Source organism: Pygoscelis adeliae, unplaced genomic scaffold (assembly GCF_000699105.1).
Source record: "Pygoscelis adeliae isolate BGI_AS28 unplaced genomic scaffold, ASM69910v1 Scaffold54, whole genome shotgun sequence".
Classification (NCBI taxonomy): domain Eukaryota; kingdom Metazoa; phylum Chordata; class Aves; order Sphenisciformes; family Spheniscidae; genus Pygoscelis; species Pygoscelis adeliae.
The window spans coordinates 1,969,619-1,989,864 of record NW_008824982.1 but is presented as its reverse complement, the minus strand read 5'-3'; the positions used below and the strand labels follow the sequence as shown (position 1 = coordinate 1,989,864).

Genomic DNA, 20,246 nt, shown 5'->3' with positions numbered 1-20,246 from the left:
AAACAAGTTTCATTTGTTGTTCTTTCCTGGTTTTGTGCTGCCTGCTTGTGTCTTCAGCAACTTATTTCATTGACAGGAAGCATGTGATAAGTGCAGTTTTCTTCTGTGTGAGGTATCTTACTGTGTGCCTTAGCAAAAATGTCACTTTGTAGCTATAGAAAGCAGTAAGTCACACTTGCACGGGGTACGGGATATCAGAATTTCATCCATTTTAATATTATTCTCTCTTTGAGTCTGCTTGATATGAAGGAAGTGTATGTGTTCTAACACTTAAATGCATGTACGATGGTTTGTGGTTTTTTTTTTTTTACGAGGATAACGACTAGTAGATGGTAAGCAACTAAAATGTTAATGTGTTGTAATAAGAAGAAAATCTGTCAACTTCTTGATGCTGCTTCCTTTCTTTGCACTTCAGCCTTATGCCCAGGCAAAGGATCCTGGAGAGGGAAATGCTGTCTCATGGGTAGTGAGAAAATTATTCATTCTCTTGATCATTAACTCCCATTCTTGCACTTGCTGATCTATAGATGTGGATTGGCATAAAGAGGTAAGCTGAAGTGATGCATTGAGCAGCACATCATATAGTCCACCATTAAAGGTAAAATATTTGGTTGAACAGTGCTGCACAGACAGAGATACATCACTTTATACAAATGAAGCTATGACTGTTAGACACTGCTGCAGTGTAAAAAAAAATTCGCTTTCTGCAGGTGAAGCTAAAGACAACCACTGAAAAATGGGTCAGCTAGAGTCATAAAAATGCTCAGCTTGAGCCGTTGTGTCAGTTAGGTTTTTAATGTGAGCCATTAAAGACAAAAACCTAAATGCTCTCTCTGTGTATAGAACTCTAGGAAATAGCATTAAGGGTAGCAGACAGCTTCATTTCTCAGTCACGCATCAGAGATCAGGTCAGCTTTGTATTAGCATGCTGGTAGTGACGGATGTAGGAATTGCACATATAAATAATTTTTGGCTGCCCCCCAGCAAAATACTTAAGAGAGATCAGAGGGCCTACTTTGGACTCTAACTGGAGCCGAGGCAGCACACCGCCAGTCAGTGTGTCTGAGCAGAGGGCACGGCAACTGGTGGGAGTGAGGACTTCGGAAATACATTTTGGGGGCTTTGCATGTGACTACACCCTAGGATGTAGTTTCCTGAACAGCACCTCCACACCATGCATGGCCAGCACAGACATGTCCGTGGTTCGGTGGTGAACCAGGTCTGGACACACGTACAACCAAAAAGCCTTTTTTGGCTGGTTGAGTTCCTCAGTCCCGTCCATCAGCTGGTACAGAGCCAGGGCAGTTCCAGGCATGGGCTGCAACTGGAGCTGGAGGACAGGGCTCAGCAGTTGCTTGAGAGATGTGCCGTCCCGTCTTTCAGGCTGAGGCGTTTTGCTGCCAAACACAGCAGAAGTGAAGACGTTGCAGGAGCTTAGATGTTTGTGGTTCTAATGTGGCTTCTAGTTCTTGCTTTCCTTAATCACGATCCAGGTAGGAGGCCTGTCTTTCATCAGACAAGCACCTGCAATGTGCCTCTATTTACTACTTCTACAAACACAGCAGCTGCCATAGCTTTTTTCAAAAAAATAGCCAGGCTCTGGAGGAAGACATGATGATGATGATATGTGTTTGACGCAATGATTTAAAACCCAGGGAGTGGGAAGAATAGATCCTTTCTCAATTTAAGGAGTTGGCTTGTGATTTTTGCCGTTAGGTGTGGTCTGTAGCAAGCGGGCTGTTTGGCACAGCCTCAGCTCACCCTTATGCAATCAAGAGCAAAAGGAGGTGCCTGACTTCCAGGTGGTAGTTGTGGCTCTTGGTTGAGACCCTTGCTCTTAGCCCCTTTTCCCAGGACCACTTCTAATATAAGCTTTGTAACCCATTCTGGGCTCTGTAGAGCCCCTTCAGAAGACCAGGTACTCCCTGGTAATAGCCTTGGCGGTGAAGTTTATAACTAGAAGACTGAGATCCACCGCACTGAAAACTGGCTGCTAATTTTTAGGTGATCTCACACATGTATTGGAGGCAACTAAATAAGCTTCCTGGATTTTGCCTTTTGGCATTTGAGCCACGCGGTGAATTCGGGAAGCAGTTCCTATGCTTAAACCAAGTTACTTCTGCTTTGTTTGACTGGGGCCTTTCCTGGCTTTAGCAATTAGTTCTGTATGTTCTTTTTCTTTTTAAAAGAGAGAAAAAGTTAGCTTCCGCAACTTCTTGTGATTTTTAAAACAGACATTTCAAAAGATGTTAGACCTTTGCTGGGCAGCTACTCTCTTAATTAAAGAGCAGTGGTTTTAAAACAGGCTTTCCAGCTGGGTCAGCGCCCAGCTTGTAAACATGTGGTGTTTTCTCATTTGTACAGATCCAGTGTCCGTCTTGCCAATTTGTCTGGTGTTTCAAGTGCCACTCTCCCTGGCATGAAGGCGTTAACTGCAAAGAATACAAGAAGGGAGACAAGCTGTTGCGTCACTGGGCCAACGAAATCGAACACGGGCAGAGGAATGCCCAAAAGTGTCCAAAATGCAAGGTGAGCGGCTCTCCCTTGGCTTGCAGACAGTGGCTTCAAACCGTTTAAATATGTATTTAAAGTAAATATTTGTAGCTTCTGCTCGGCATTGGAAATGGAATTCACGCTTGCTGTGCAGATTCTTGTCAATGACCCACTGAGAAAAACAAGTCAGATGTTTTACTTGCTGGTTCCCAGACTGATTCTGCAGAATCTCTGCATGTAAAAGCAACATTATGGAAATTGTAAGAGAGTGCTTTGATGTATGCTTATAATGAATATGTATTACAGAATAAATTATTCCTAAAATAAAGTTTTAGAGAAATATGATGCCCTTTGTCAGGTTTTCCAAACAGCTTGGGTGAATTCAATTTCTGAGTAAGGCAGAAAGTACTCTATCAACAAGTTAACTAAGGGAGACACTAAGATTTGGCAAAACCAGAAGTTTTTTAGGATTAAATGTCAGCTCTTCACAAGCCTTTCTCACAAATTAGTTTAATTTTCAACACTGAAGTGCAGTCCCACACCCTACAAATGTCATTAATCTCTTCCAGGATAGGAAGTATTTCCCACTACTCAAATAAGATGCAACAGCCCCGCATGCCCCTGCCCTGGCTGCCCTTAATGAAGGTGGCCATTATGCCATTATGTTTGTTCACTATTTTTTTTCACAGCACTTATCTCCAGCTACTGACAGAGAAGTAAGTCAAAACCTTGAGAGCACCATGGTGGTGGGAGACTTTTTTTTTGAAAGGGAGTACGTAAGCTGAACCTTTCTATTGCTGTACATCTACTTCATAGAGAGGACAAAATAAGGAAACTGGAACATTTGATAGGAAATAAATATTGAATGGGAAGACTTACTTCCAAATGTCCAAAGTATACTTTTGTCACACTTTGAGCCTTACCCTGCACAAATAAGAGAATGTTTATCAGTTTACTAAGTATTTTATTTTGGTCTTGGAGAAAGAAATGCCTGTGATGCCATAGCTTGAAATTGAAAAATTTCAAAACACTAAGAAAAATTCAGAAAGCTCTGAAATCAGCAGTCGGTTGTTTACCCTCCCTCCTGTGCACACGTGACATTTTAAGAGTTTTAACAGTTTGCTGTTTGGTAAGAGTTGATAGGTTTGAGCCAGTTCTAAAAATGCTCACTTTCTGGGAAATCTTACAGTAAAATCCTTTTATAAACTTTGTTCCTTTTGGAGTGGGAAGAAGTATGTGTTTTGTTTTTAATTCTTTGACTTGTGTCTAGATTCAGATTTTATGACAATGTGAATGATGTAACTATTGAGTTAAGTTGTCCAAAAAAAGAAGAAGAAAATGCACCAAGCAAAAAAGTATGAATGTGGAAAAGCAGGGGGAAGAGGGCTGCTAGCTGGAAAGAGAAAGGGACTAAAACTGCTAACCCTAACATGTTTATCCTTAAGAAGTTTTAAACTTAAAATGCCAAATATACAACTGTTTTCACTGTCTTCAAAAGAAAAGGCTGGACGCTTGAAACTTACGCAGGTTAAGTCACTAATTTTGAAGCCTGAAGTTGCATGAGTTTGGCTATTAATTTCAAAAAGACTTTAGGTTTTGTTTCTTAATCAAAAGAAAACAAAACCTCCTGCATGGTGGGAGGCAGTATGGAAAGTTATGAAACTAGCACAGAAAAAGAACCTTTGTTAACAAGTCCTTTCTGGTAATGTGGTATTATAAGTTAATATTGAAGAGGGAGTTCAACCTTTTCATAAACTGTGTTGCTACCCCCACTCCTGATACTTTTTTCTTCAGAGGTGAAAAAAATTCTTCCTGCCTACAACCTCCAAACTGTTTCTATCAACACATTGTTCGTTTTTAAATCAAATCTATAACTAGCAAGTAATCAAAAGAACCACTTAGCAGTAAGTGGTACTGTTCTTTTTCTTTTTTCTTTCTTAATCAGTTATTGAGTAGTTATAAAAAATACATCTTATGCAGCTTTCTTCATCAAAGCATTAATAGATGTCTGCTCACATGGGGATAAACATACCAACAGTTTACAATTTGGAGTCAGGGGGATTGGAGCTAATACTTTCTCTGCCTCTCTCTTCAGCCACCCCACCCCCCCCAAACCTCTATATAAAATAACATCAAATCAGATGACAATCATATTTCCAAATAAAATAGGGAAAAGAATGACAGAGAAAACAGAGTTGGTAACATACTATTTGATTTATCCTTGTTCTAGATCCACATAGGCAATGTTTCAGGTGACAACATATTTTATTCTGATATGTGCATATATTCTACTTAAAGAACCTCTTTCATGTTTTGGTTAAAAATTTGCAGCAGCCAAAATTGACAAACAGATGGAGGAAAAGTCAAGATTATATCGTGCATGTCAAGATATTAGTATTCAATCTTTATGCTAAAACTGAAGCTAAATTAAAGGTAGAAACTTCAGTAGAGGTAGAATTTATTTACTGAGATAACTTGTAAAATTACTGGTAACTTTCAAAGTGTGATACTGATTACAGTGTAAACTGTGACCATATTTTACAGATATCTTCTGGAGATAATTATATATACACAGACACATATACACACAGACTCTTTCTTTAAGTAGCCGTACCACGGAGAAGTAGAATGCACAATTACTGTCTTGCCTGGGCATGCAGGTGAGAAAACGGGAACACTCTTATGGTGTGTGTATATATAGGCAGATCCTTAGGCAAGTATTCACAAGTTTTTCAGAGGTTTTGGTAAGTGCTTTGAAAGAACGTAATCCTTTGTAATGTGGATACTAGCAGGCACTGTAAAATAAACTTAAACTTGATTACTTTTTCTTGTATGTGGACGCAGCTTTAGTGCATCTAATAGACCAGGTAAATATAAGCTATTACTAAGATATGCTTACATAAGCAAATAAAAATGTTACACGCTGTCAAAATCATAGAATCATAGAATCGTTTGGGTTGGAAGGGACCTCTAAAGGTCATCTAGTCCAACCCCCCTGCTGTGGGCAGGGACATCTTCAACTAGATCAGGTTCTTCAGGGCCCCGTCCAACCTGACCTTGAATGTTTCCAGGGATGGGGCATCCACCACCTCTCCGGGCAACCTGTGCCAGCGCTTCACCACCCTCAGTGTAAAAAATTCCTTCCTTATATCTAGTCTCAGTCTACCCCCCTTTAGTTTAAAGCCGTTCCCCCTTGTCCTGTCGCTACAGGCCCTGCTAAAAAGTTTGCCGCCATCTTTTTTATAAGCCCCCTTTAAGTACTGAAAGGCTGCAATAAGGTCTCCCCGAAGCCTTCTCTTCTCTAGGCTGAACAACCCCAACTCTCTCAGCCTTTCTTCAGAGGAGAGGTGTTCCATCCCCCTGATCATCTTCATGACCCTCTTCTGGACCCGCTCCAACAGGTCCGTGTCTTTCTTATGCTGAGGGCTCCAGAGCTGGACGCAGTACTCCAGATGGGGGTCTCCCCAGAGCAGAGTAGAGGGGCAGAATCACCTCCCTCAACCTGCTGGCCACGCTTTTTTGGATGCAGCCCAGGATACAATTGGCCTTCTGGGCTGCGAGTGCACATTGCTGGCTCCTGTCCAGCTTTTCATCCACCAGTACCCCCAAGTCCTTCTCGGCAGGGCTGCTCTCAATCCCTTCATCCCCCAGCCTGTGTTGATACCTGGGGTTGCCCCGACCCAGGTGCAGGACCTTGCCCTTGGCCTTGTTAAACCTCATGAGGTTCACACAGGCCCACTTCTCGAGCTTGCCCAGGTCCCTCTGGATGGCATCCCATCCCTCTGGTGTTTATAATTGTATGTAATTGTAGATTCATGTTGTGACTATATGTCAGTGTGGAAATACTACAAAATGCTATTTTTTTAAACTGTATCTTAATTTTTTACGTATTTTTTGTTTTTAATAGAGCCTTTTCCAAATTTGTTATACACTATTTTCAGAAACTCAGTGTAGACCATTTTTCTCAACAAGACTTGTCCAAAAAGTGCTAGTCTTGTTCTAGAGGGAGCTGGCTAATGAGTGCAAATTTGCTACATATTATTAGATGCCTTTTCATAAAATCTATAACCTTATTTGTCTGTCTCCACTACTGTTTTAGGGTTTTATTTTTAACAATTTCTTGCGACAACATGTTTGCAGCAAAATGCCTTTTTTCCACAACTGCTTTTACAGTACAGTAAACCAAGGAAGTATTTCATATTGGTGTTATCTTACCACAGATTTCAAAAACATCACTGTCTGAGTGATGAGGAAACACCAAACAGCAGCTCTAGCTTAGAAAGCTTCAAACAGCAGCAGCAATTTAAGTAAACAAAGATGTCAATGCAAATCAAGGAGTATGTACTTCTTATCTGTGGATTTACTGTTCTGATTAATATGAGCATTATCAAATAACTCGGGGCATAGTTTTTGAAGGTGCTCTGCAAATTATTTCTCGTCCTCTGGAGGGAGGAGAGTCCTTGCTTGTATATGAAGGGATAAAGCTGTGCACCAGGTTTTCTTCAGAAGGAGTGGAGGAGAAATGGCCACTCATCCTCAGATCTCTTGGAAGAGATTTTCCTGGAAAATTTCTGTGAGAGGACATGTAACGTGCAGAGGGGGTAAAGTGAGAGTCTGAAATAGCCACTGTGCTACTTCAGTTGTTTCCTTAAGACTCTGAGCTCTGTGTGCTTTCCCGTTGGTGTGTAATTTTCACCCCTCTTGTTCTGGGAGCCATTCTTGGGTTTCTGAATGACTAAACCTTGCCCCGTAAGGTGAGGGTACGTCTTTGGGTTTGAGCAGGCTCTGGGTGCAGGATGAAGCCAGTAACACCGACTGAATGCTTGGAGGCAGAAGCTGGGCTTGCAGCGGTTGTGCTCTCACCTTGCCTCCTCCACTCCCACCGTGCTGCTGGGGAGCCTGCCCTTACAAGGCACCGAACCCCGCACGGCCGCAGCTGACTTTAGTGAGCCGCATTCCTGGCCCCGTGCATTCCCCCGGCTGCGTGCCGCGGTATTGCCAACGGAGCAGGAGCACTTGTGTGATATCTGACCCATCGGTGATCGCTTTCCCACCCTATAGATTTGTAATCCATCTCTGGTAGTGGATTATCCTGAGGGGAGGGAGGCACATCCATGCAAACCAGAGCTGAAGTTGATCTGGTGAGCTGTCATGTCTTAGGCTCGAAACAGCCTGGCCAAATCGTACAACGTCCATCTGGCATTGTCAGTCTGCGTGCGTATGATAGGGAGTCCAAGCCCCACATCTAAGGTAGGGGTTTTTTTATTTCATTTTTTAATGAAGTCTCTCCTCACTAAAATAGGGAAAATTTTTTGCAACAAAAAATACAGGCAAGCATAACCAGTTGTTCCAAATTTGCAGCTTTTGAAGACGGTTACATATGTGCAGATAAGTGTTCACTAACATTTTTTTAATACTTTACTTTTTGAAGAAGCAAAGATAAAGTACCTGTAATTACAATATGTGTCCGTAAGAAAATAAATCTTATATCAAGCTCTTTGTTTTAAGAGGACAGTATGTCTGGAGGATTTTAAGCAGAAGCAAGTAGATTCAGAAGTGGTTTAAGAGTGGTGCCTGGCTAACTGGAGCTGGGATGCTTCTAGGAAAGCATGGGTAGAAGGATGGCAGGCAGTGTCCAAGAGGTGGGTATTTCTTAAAGGTATTGGTGGTAGAATGTATAAAGCTATTGCCAGCAGCTCCTTGAAGTTCTTACTACTAAAGAAAATAAATTTATTTTTGAAATGTGAAGTAGTTTTGGTTTGCATCTAGGGTTTTTATAGGCTCCAGGCTTGTACAGATTTTCAATTAGGATGGATGGTAACTTAATAGATTGGGTTGATAAGTTGGAGAAGAGAAAGGAGAATTCAACCGTCTTGATTCGAAAAGGAAAAAAACCAACCAGTTAATTCTCATTTGTGTCATAAGATCTAATTCCCTCATTTACATTTTTAAGGTGGTGATATGTCATTGAATCAGCAGAGAAGGAAAGGTACCTCTAAAATTACAAAATTCTGTATAGTTGCTGTCTGAATTTAAGTCCCCTAAAAAACTAATTGGAATTAAATTTTAAAGTTAATTTGTTAAGGAATTTTAATAGTGACTTAATGTATTTAACTTGAACTGAAATTAAATCTCTTCCGGATTAAATTAAATAAACTATGGCTCTGTGAGCAGGGTCAACATTTTTTCATATAAAACCTGAAAAGTAAAAGCAAAAGTCAAACTAACAATATCCCTTTTAGAAGAAAATAGTGTGTAACGTCAGAAGTTATGCTTAAGTTGTTACAATATTGGGTAGACTTTTCTTTCCACTTTGCTTGCAGTCAGTGCTTAAATGTGAAAGTTTTGAAGTCAAGTGGCTTATAAAGCTCATCAGTAATGGTATTTTTTCAGGTGCTTCTGGAAAACAGGGCACCTGTGATACAGCAGGCTTCCTCAGGGTAGAGGGGGATGATTGCTTGGTCAGTCTATCTGCATCCCTTCTATGGGATAAATGCAAGTCCACTAGAATACTTGCCCACTAGAAAATAATGTTTTGTAGCCCAATCGTCTCTTTTGTGAATGTCTTTCCCCTCTTATGTGTAAAAGAAGCATTTGAAAGTGTAGAAATATGAATTCTGAGATCACTACTGTTGGCACAGGGATGTTGGCAGGTGTACCTGGAACTACTGTTAACTACATCTGCCCTGGAATCTTTTACCAGAAGTATTGCTGGTGGAAAACATCACTTTGTTACATGTATAAAGTGGCAGTTTCAGTAGCTGTTCGGGTGAGCGAGATTTCTCGGATCCCAGATGAACCCTGATCAGCACCAAAAAACAAACACACCTGACCCTCCCAAGAATGTCGGATACCCCAGGAGTCACAAGCCTCTCTTGAGGTGAGAGCTTCAGTTGTACCTGAGCTTTCAGCATCTCTGGTGCTTGCAGGGCTGTTGAGTATTGATGCCTTGTCTTTACCTGTAATCCCCTGCAGAATAAATACATGTAGATATGGATAAGAATTTCAGGAGGCATTCATTTATCCGTTGCGAGTTTCAACAAATAAAATTCCAGTTGGATGTAGGGGAAAAAAATATTCCCAGGGAAGGTGGTGAAGCATGGGACAGGTTGCTCAAAGAGACTGTGACATATCCATACTTGGAAAAAACCTCCCACTTAAAATCTAGTGGGATGAGGCCTGGAGCAATCTGATCTGACTTTGAAGTTAGCCCAGTTTGGAGCCAGGGGTTAAAATAGATGACCTCTGAGGGTCACTTCCAACCTCAGTTATAAGGTAATTTTATCTGCCATTCCACTGTGGAGCATGGTCTCGGGACAGGGGGGTCTTAGCAATTTTGTGAGCTAGGAAAAGTGTGTGTTCACCACCCCATTAGCTATATTTTTAGTTGGCAGGATATAGAAGTAGCTGTGTAATCGTAGTTGATTTAGTGAAATACTCAGCCCCAGGACTACCCTCTCTCCTAAAACTCTCAGAACTATTAACTAAAACCTTACCAAATCTGTGCAAAGTAGGTAAATGTACCAGTTTTGCAGAAGTGTACATGGAGATACAGAAATGGAGCTATTTATGCAGGCTGTCAGCAGAAAAATGGGTGTAGAACCTAGGCAGCCCAGCTTCATTCTGTACTGTGGGCATTATGAAAGCTTGGTGTAATTTTTTTCATACCATTTGTGGAATCTTTCTTTTTTTACCAAAAAAAAAAAACCCAAACCAAAAAAACCTCATACTTTTCAAATCATTCACTCTAACAGCAGAGCCTTTCTGGTGTTTATTACAAAATGCCAAATCAATTTGTGATGGTAATGGGAAAGGGAGTGGGGCCACAGGTGGCATAAGAAGGAAACCCATCCATGGAGGGGTCAAACAGAGTTCATAACTATATTTACTGTGCTGCTTTTATTTTTAATAAAGTTTGGTGCTAATGTGTCTACTTCAGTAATAAAAATAAGTTTTCAGTAAGGGCAAGGATCACTCAGATTCTCATCTGATACCGAGTTTTTAAACTGAGAAGGAGGATTAGATAGGAAATTATGTATGGAAATCTGGAAACAACTGTAACTCGTGTTTGATGCTCTGAAACGTGCCTTAGAAAACCATTATTGTCTTAGAACAGCTGCGGTATTAATTAATGCAAATGCTGAGTTAAACAGGGGGTTGCTTGCAGTGTCTTTTCATCTGATGCATGGACTGCACGGGGTAGTGCCTACTTTCCTGTGCTTAGGGAGGGGGGGAAAAATAATCTTTTCTTTTTTTTCTTCCGCTCATACAGATCCACATCCAGAGAACAGAAGGGTGTGACCACATGACTTGTTCACAGTGTAACACTAATTTCTGTTACCGCTGTGGGGAGAGATACCGCCAGCTCCGGTTCTTCGGAGATCACACCTCAAACCTCAGTATCTTTGGATGCAAATACCGCTACCTCCCCGAGAGACCACATTTAAGGAGATTAGTGCGAGGCTCTGTCTGTGGTGAGTGAATAAATGTTCCTTGTGGAGAGCTGCACAATGAGGTGATGGGGCGGGCGGGGGGCAATAATAGTTAAATAAAAACTATCGGTTTAAAGTATCAGATGGGCAGCCTGTTGTTTAGTTATGTAAAAGGTGGTTTGTTAAATATATTTAAATACATAGTGTTTGCACTCCGTGGACTGTGTATGAATAAGTATTGTGTCCTCTTCTGATAGCTTCTGTTTCCTAACCCTTTTTAATAATACGTAAGCAAACTGGAAAAATACTGTCAATATGCATGTTGCTGGCTGTGGTCGTTATTCTAAAAGCATATAGGAGAAATGGATCAGAGCAGGAACCTTTTTTTAAATGAACCTCTGTGTCAAGAATTTGAATAAAGCGTTGTTTGGATTTGAACCTGACCTGGTTTTGAAAAACCAAACTACTCAGGTTAGCCCGTTTAAATAGGAGGATACTTATCTTTTACCTGTTAGCTTCGGTTCAGATAAAATCCAGCTTAAAACAAAATACAACTATATACATTAATTTATCTCGCAGGATCATAATGCCAAAAGCTTGACTTTTTTCTGTTTATTTAAAAAAAAAAACAAAAAAAGGCACTCCTAATTTGCTTTTGAACCAGGTGTATACCTGTTTCAACCTACGGAAGCACAGGAAAAATAGGTAACAAAGTAGGTTATTACCTTATGTCATATCTTGCATATGCATTAACTATAGTCGTAGTGAGTTTACAGCATGTAAAGCTATCTGTAACCTTATAGGAAATGGTCGTAGTAGGTGTCCAAAACCGGGGACCTGTTAAGGAAAATGGGACCTTTGGTACTTTGAATTAAGGCATAGAAATAGGAGGTGACTTGGAATTCACCTAGGATGAGGAAATGCTTTGAGCTTATCAATTGTTGATGTCGAATGTAGAGGTAAAGGTAAGAGACTGAACGTGTGGAAATAGCAGTCAGCAGACCTGCGGTGAAAACAATACTCCTGAGGCAAACATGTTCCAGTAAGAAAACCAGGTGATTTCCATTTTAGAGTAACACAAGAGTTGGCACACAGACTCATAGGCCTGGTAATAAGAATGCTGATCTTGCTGATCTGCAAAGTTGTGGGAGACTCGCAAACCTGGAATGCTCGTTTAACAAATGACAATAAGTCATCCAGGCCCGTTAGTTTGACCTCAGGAACTCGCAAGGCTTTAGAACAAACTTTGAGAGAGGTGAATTAAAGATACAGAAATAAATAAGAAAGTGGATAAAAATTCAAAATTATTGGCATGCCTACTCTGATACATTTTGTAGAGATAAATTCCAACACATGAGAAGATCTTGTCTAGATTAAAGACGGTGCTGGCACTAAAGCACGTGGGTATAAACTGTTCATGAATAAATTTAAGCTTAAATTTCAAGGGCCATTGCAAAGTAAGGTTTCAGAAGAGCTTTCAGTAAAAGCCACAATGGCAAACAATGTAAGCTGTTTTAAAATGGATCTTGGTATATTTGGTGGAATCAGTATCTGTGATAGCAAGGGATTGTGCTCAGAGACATTACCAATTCTGTGCTGCTCACATGCAGAGTCATGGGTAATGTTATTCCAAGATTAAACCTTCTATGTACAATTGATATACAAATATAAAATAAGTGTTTCTTACCAAAACATAGATCTGCCAAAACTAACATTATTATTGTCTTAATATTTGCAATGGTTTACATGAAAGGTATCTGAATATGCAGTTAGCATGTTTTAATGCCACATACGAAGTCCAAAATACAGGCGCATGTACTGCATGTGAATAACTACTACTAAAATTATTTTCTATCTTCCTGGTTTGTTTTTTTTTTTAGGAAACAATAATGCACAACCTTTTCCTTTTAAAAAGAGACAGCTTTCACTAGTAAGAAAGAAAATTAGTTTATTTGCAAACAGTGACTTGGAGGCAGTAAAGAAATGTGGAAGTGCATATATCAGTTAAAGTTCAGTGGTGAAAGATGTATATGTTCATATTTATAAAGTGCATATAGAGAAGATATATTTTACTTTTGTTTCCTGTTTGCAAGTGTACTTGTGATTTGCCTTAATTAGTAAACCAAGAGAGATTAGCAAAGCTTAAAGCCTCAGCTTAAATTTCTCATAGGGTTTTCTATTAAAAATTTCTCTCCAGGACTACCTCTGTCATACAGTGTTATTTTCTACAGGAATGGTCATCATTTGAATAGAGACAGAGCTAGCTGAACCTGCCAGCACATGTAGTAATTGCCCTCGTTTTTACAACAGCTTAACACCCAAGTTGACAGTGATTCAAAGAATTCTGCATTGATACCCATGACCCTAAATCCCTCAGTCATCTCTAGAGCGCTGTATTTTAATATTGATCTTGATACAGTGTATGAATAACTATCAAAACGCTCCAGAGCCCTAACAGCATTCACACTTGAAAATAAAAAAATAGATGTTTGAACAATTTACATCAAATTAGGATTCAGGAATTCAGCTCACTGCTCTTCCTCCATTGGATTAGATTTTGGCTGTGATTGGCATATGTGAGCCAGTCTTGATTTATTTATTTATTAAACTTTTTTCTACACAAGCACACATGTGGGCGTGCACACACCTTTTTAAGAAGGCATTATGTTGTTGTAAGGTTATATCTCCTGACATTTTTCTTTCGAGATGGTATAATCTCAAACTGTGATACAGTGTCAGTTCAGTTTGTGGATTCTGCCATCTTGAATGGTGGAAACTTGACAAGATCTGCTATCCTTGTAAAACTTCACCAGAATTGATCTGTGCAAATAGGGCAAATGTAAAACTGGGGGGGGCAGGGAAGTTAAAAAAAAAAAAAAAAAAATTTAAAATAAATTCCCAAATTAGTTGCCAAGTGTAAAGGTCTACATAGTGAGTTTGTTCCCAACAGTGGTCAATTTGAAATAAGATCTCACTCACTGTGTAGTTCCAGTAATCATTGTTTTAGACATTTCCTCAGTTAAGTTTTGTATCTGAACCTTTGCTTAATAATTACCAATAGATGCATCCTTCACCAATTTATGCAGTTCTTAAATTATTTATAGTTTTTGCTTCCACGTCATCTTTGGTAGAGCCTGTAGGACTTCACTATGTAGATTTCACTATGTTGTGTAAAGTACTTTCATCCTTCTGTTGTGTGTTTGTGTGATTTCGTTTTTTTAATAGATTGCTGATCATTTCATTGGTTACTACTTTTATCATAAAACTGAGTAAATAATATCTTGCTTACCCTCTCAGTCTTTCTTTTATAGACCCTCCATTAGATTGTTCTTTGTCATGATCTTTGATATTTTTTTGTTGCTTTGTTTTGAACTGAAGCTTCCTAGTCATAATCATTTAAGATGAAGTTGAAAATCGAGACATGTTAAATTCCAGTTAGGGATCACACCTAGGCTCAGAGATGTCCTGGTAGCTAGAACTGTAAATGTTAATACATTAAAACGTTACCAGGCAAGAGTGGAGCATTATCATCATCAGCTGTTACTGTACATTCTGGGAGTCAGCAGAAGATGTTAGAAAGAGGAGATGGTAACAGAGAAATAGGCCATTAGAAGCATAGTCTCTAAATTTAAGTAACATATAGCAAGAAATAAAGGTTGGATTTCCTGTAGTAAAATGCCTCTGCTACTTGGCTGAGTAGTGGAAATTAAGAGGATGTTATCATGGCTGTCAGTGGGAGAGTGGTGAGGTGTTGCTAGATTTTCTTCTATGACTTTTTATTTTATTCTCTTGCTATGGAGAGGAAATACTTACTTGTGGTGATTTTGTAGTGAAGGTTCTTTGGCTTGTTTCTACTAAATCTGGGTGGGTGGGGTGTGTAGAAAGGAAAGAACACTTCATGGCAGACTGGCATGCTGTCGTGGTTTCTGTTGAGAACCAAATGTTTGTGCCTACAATCACAAACTGTTCTGTAATAAAAATAAGGAAAAGCATTTATGGCAGCATAAATTCAGGCATACTTTTCTTCATAAACCAATGGTTTTGTAAAGGTAATAGAAATCACAGGGAGAAGAAAATAAATTGGGAGCAGAAGTGGTCTCCAAACTTGATGACATTTCTCTCCCCTCTTTAGCGAGCATATTTTTTAGAGAAACTTTGTCTGTGACCAGTACAGTACGGTGAAATTGCTTTTATCCTTCAGTCCCAGTGGACTTACAGATTTCATTCTCATAGTAATTATTTGACAAAGTTCTTGAAGGGAGGATGTTTGGTTGTAACTGGAGTTAGTGATGAATTGCACAGAAAGGAAAAACATGTTCAGCTGTCTTTAAATGTACTTAAGATGCCACTGAAGGACCACCTGAATTCAGGTGGGTGAATTATTCAAAATCAATTGCTAGGTACTTCATGGATATGTAACAGAACACAACATGTAATGATGCTATTAAAGCAAATGAAGTTTTTTGCATGGTAAACAGCACTTCAAATAGGATTCTGAAAGCAGCCTGTTTTCAGATCTGACTGACATGCACTCCTGTCCCAAGACAGTGCAAGATTTACTTTATATATGCATGGCTTTGAGCACCACAGAAGGAAGCATGCATTTCTAGGATCCAACCTTCATTAGCAACTTTATCATTTACATTGATCTGATTTGTAAGAAGTCTCCTATATATACTTGATAGGACTCTTTAAAAACAGATGCAAACTTGTATTAGAACTTAAATCTACATAGATATGACTGTTTTAATTTGTAAGTAGATACTTTTAGTGGCTCTGCTGCTTAAACATATAATGATATTTAGAATCAGAAGACAAAACTTTTTATTTCTCATATGCTAGTGATCAAATTTGTTTTTTAAAACTCTTACATTAATTTTTTACATGGCAAAGAATTCTCTAAGGATTTGTGGGGTTTTGTATATATTACCCTAAAACACGCAACCAAACCCAAAGTTATGCAAGGGAAAAATACTCCCTCACATTTCCCTAAACGTTTCCTCATTTTGCGGAAAAACATCATTCTCTATATCACAAGTAATGCAACTCCTCTGAGACACCTGCAAATACAGTTATTAGATTACCACAGTTGTCTAAATCTTCATGCTGAGCAACCCAGTAGAGAAACTGTTCATTAATTTGAGTAGAATTGTAAAAAGGTTCCCTTTTTAGGCTTGTTCTATTTACAACTGTTTCTCTTTAAGTTATCCTTAAAAACTAGCTTTGAACATTACCAAACTGGCTATCGTAACCTACTGCTGCGTTCACCATGTGGACTAGTGACCCAAGATACTATTCAGCTCTGAGGCAAGCTTTACATTTGCTCTCTCTGCTAGCAGTCCTGGAGCTAACAGACATAGGACAGTGGATCTTTGGGAAGTTCAGTGCCTGCAATAAACGTCCTTAGTCTCAGCAGCATTTCTTGGTGTGTCATAATTCCCTCTCTGATGAAGAACCTCATAATCCTTCACACTACAACAAACAGTATGTGTCAAACTGGAATAAAAAAAAAAAAAAATTTCAATTCAGACAAGTAATGTTCAATTCAGACATAAAATGGAGTGTTTTACAATTGTTTCATACAATGCTGATAAAAATAATTGGAGTAAAAGGTACATAGCTGCTGCTTTGCAGTGATTGCTGCTGTTTGTACTCTTACTGGTGGTAACTTGTGCAAGTCTTGTTCACCTTGTGTTAACTTGTTCCTTAATTTTAGTTTACAAAGGTAAAGAAAGATAAAGGATTTAAATGTGGTAGATATATAAGGAGTATTTTGTTTTGGTTTTAAAGCTTAACCTTTAGAAAGAATGCATTGATAACCAAAAGAAGATACTGTCCCATGACGATGGAAGGCCATTTTATCCTATAAGGTCTTGGAACTACACAATACTCATAACTTCATATTCACAGGCAGAAGGAAAAAGACACTCACTCGTGCTTTATTTCAGCTCTGAGTTAGTTTGTCAAATGTAAGTAAACAAGTTCTGAAACTGAATTAGCTTAGGAACCGTTCTTTGTGTCTGCAAAGAAATTACTGCAGTCAAAAGCTAGCTTAGCCCTTTCTGCAGACTCTGTTTCTGTGTACTTAGTCACCAGTTCAGTGGTTGAAGTTTTTAATAATTTTGGTACCAAACATCAATTTCCTAACATTCTAATTACATGGTTATTAATAAAGTAAAGAGTTCATACCTTAAAACAATATTTTATAAGCTTTGCTTTGAAATTGTTAAAGGCTCTGGTCATGTTTTTAAATGGTTTTAATTGCTCATTTTTGGAGTTTTCTTGAGGTTTTCCATCACTCTACATTCCTTCTCCTGCCTGCACTTGAATAAGTTATCTGACAACTTCTGTGTGTATAGAATGCAGTGCAGTAGAGTCCCAAGAAGGTCTACCATTAGGGTGCCTAGCAACTACAGTAATATCAATAATATTTGCCAATTTTTTTCTTCTAGGAATTAATGTTTCCCACCCACAACACTCCTATGAAATTTAAAAGCTATCAAAACAGAGCATGAAAAGGATCAATTCATTTAACTGCTGTAATTATTTCCAAAATATCTCATTCTTCCTTCAGACTGCCCAAATTAGTGGTTCAGGTTATGGAGAGGTTTACATCATTATTGAATGAAGTAATCCATTTACTGAAATCTGATACAGGTGACTTGAGAGAGGGAAGGGCAGGGGAGAGAGAGGTAACGAACTCACTTCTCCTCCCTTTCTAAAGGTGATCTTTCAAACACATGCTTAACTTAGAGAATTGCTTAATTTCAAATCCCTGATCAGGCTGCTGGGGTATCAGTAAAAATGCCTGCCCTGCTGCGTTTTCGAACAGCTGAGACAGGTGACATCTTTGATCCAACCGCTCAGCCAACACAGCCAGGGAGATGCTGCTGTTCAGTTGAAAGCATGCAATGCAAGAAAGATAACTTGGGTTCAAAGTTCAGTTTCAACTTCAGTGTTTCCGAAGGAGCCCTGCCTTCCCTCCATGCCTCTCTACAGATCATGAACTCATCAGAAGTAAAGAATGTGAGCACGCTTTATTTGTTCTTAGTCTTATGCTCCAGCCGGTGTGCTGCACAACCTTGCTGCCTTACTCATGTAAGAGCAGCAACATATCCTTTTTAAGTGTTGATCCAAAATAGACTTGGCTGTGGTTTGATTTAGACCTAAATCACAACTGTACACGAGGACTTCACCATAGCCTTTTAAAGCGAGCAGAAGCATATTTAGAGGTGATGGTCTCATCACTCTGAGCTAACCTAAACTCTCTCCAAGATGCTGGTTTGCTTGGCATCTTTCCAGGCTGGTTGCTACGCGGTAGGATTCCGGAGAAGCCAAATGATAGTAGCTTTATAGCTATCATATTCCTGTCGGTGCCTGAGGGATTTCAGAATGGAAACAGAAGTAAATGCAAGCTAACTGTTAATGAACAAAATGAGCTGTGCTCGGAGAGTTGTGGTGGGTGAAGAGGGCAGAGAGACATGTGTGCAGGGAGCTGGCTGAGTGGTGATAGCTCCTAGCTGGATTTGTGGGATGAATTTACAGATAGGAATCCTGGTAAAGTATTAAAAAAATGAACCAGCGTTTGGGAGTCTGATATGGAAATATTTATGGATGGTTGGAAAGGGAAAAATAAAAGGCCTACTTTGCATTGTTTAATGAATTTTGCATTTCAGCTGGAAAACTACTCATTACACCCCTAATACTGGTCCTGGGACTGGCACTGGGAGCCATAGCTGTTGTAATAGGTAAGAGTTATATATGTGAATGAGTCTAATTCTGATTTTGCAGTGGCTTTCTGTATGACATCTCAGTATTTTCATATCGAAGAGATGGACACAAAGTACAAATTTCATAGATACCGTTTTAGTATAAAGCACATGACTGTTTTCTAAAAAATTTCTCTTTAGAATCTTTTTTTTCTTACTTGCATTTTATGCCTATTAGCTTTATTTTTTTTTTTTCCCAATGATTTGGTTCTCTGAACCAAAATCTTTAACTAGTATAGTTAAACGAGTAAAAAGGCCAGAGTAATTTAAACATAGTCCTGGGGCCTGGCTGACTTGGACCCTCCCTTTAATCACCCCGGTGGATGACAATTCTAAGATCTTGGCCATGTAGATGACAAGATTTTTGGAGCACTAGGCATAGTCCCAAGAGCCCTCCTGCTTGAAGATGCAACAACAACAACAAAGCAGCAAATTGGGATGAGTCAATCTCAAAATCTGATTCAGTGCATAGGCTGCCAGACTGGATTCCATCACAAAAAACGGTACTGTGAACTCATTTGATACAGTATCAAAGCTCTGTTAACGTGGTTGTATTAATGTGGATGTAGTTATTCTAGCAAATCTGCTCTTTGCCTGGCTTAACTGAATTCTCCCGCAGAAATGAAATAAGCCGTAACAGTAAATGTATAACTTTGCTCATGTAAGTGTATATCTACTATTTATGTTGCAGTAATACATCAGTCGGGGATCATGCTGCTTCACAACTCTTCACCAAACTACTTACTCCACTGAAAATTTGCAGTGTATGCCCAGCCCTGAGGCATGTGGGGATGTGACACCTTTATTTTGACATAATAAAGCCAAAATATACCAGGATAGTTACATTAATAAGGTTGTATGTAACCAAAATACCATTACAGTTTTTCTAGACTACATCTGGCCAAATAAGGAATATTGCTATTAATTTCAGTATTTAGACTGAGAATACGCATCTTTTTCCTGTATCAATATTCTGAGTTGGGCTCACTGAAGAGAGAGAGATCGATCTTTAAATATTCTTTTTAGTGGCATTTTTATGCCAAAAATATAGGCAATAAAGACATCTTAATGCCAGTAAAGCTTATTTTGCTCACCTATCTGGTATAATCTATGTTGGGAAAAAAACCACTCTTTTGCTTATATTAAAAATTAAGAGGGTTTTGCAGTAATACAATAGCAATAATACCCAGTATGCCATTGAAGTCCCATCCTAGGTATGGCCAGATAAGATACAATCAAGAAGAACAGTATGAGTAGTTCCAAAAGCATTGATTATTTATAGGAAAGTTTTGGGTTTGATGTAATTACAGCAGTATTTATTGCCAACATAACTGTTAAAGTAATCTCGGTATCACAGCTGAAAACCATTTTACACCATTTCATAGAATCATGGAATCATTAAGGTTGGAAAAGACCTCCAAGATCGAGTCCAACCGTCGACCCAACACCACCATGCCCACTAAACCATGGCCCTAAGTGCCTCATCTACACATCTTTTAAATACTTCCAGGGATGGTGACTCAACCACTTCCCTGGCAGCCTGTTCCAATGT

At 39.2% G+C, this 20,246-nt stretch overlaps 1 protein-coding gene across 1 annotated transcript in view; it reads left to right on the top strand.

The window, feature by feature from the left end:
* RNF217 (ring finger protein 217) overlaps positions 1-20,246 on the top strand; it is a 28,107-nt gene that overhangs the window by 5,725 nt on the left and 2,136 nt on the right. Inside the window, exons 2-4 of the mRNA XM_009325642.1 lie at positions 2,365-2,529; positions 10,766-10,967; positions 18,602-18,673. Coding sequence (XP_009323917.1) covers positions 2,365-2,529; positions 10,766-10,967; positions 18,602-18,673 — 439 coding nt within the window. The remainder of the gene's footprint in view (positions 1-2,364; positions 2,530-10,765; positions 10,968-18,601; positions 18,674-20,246) is intronic.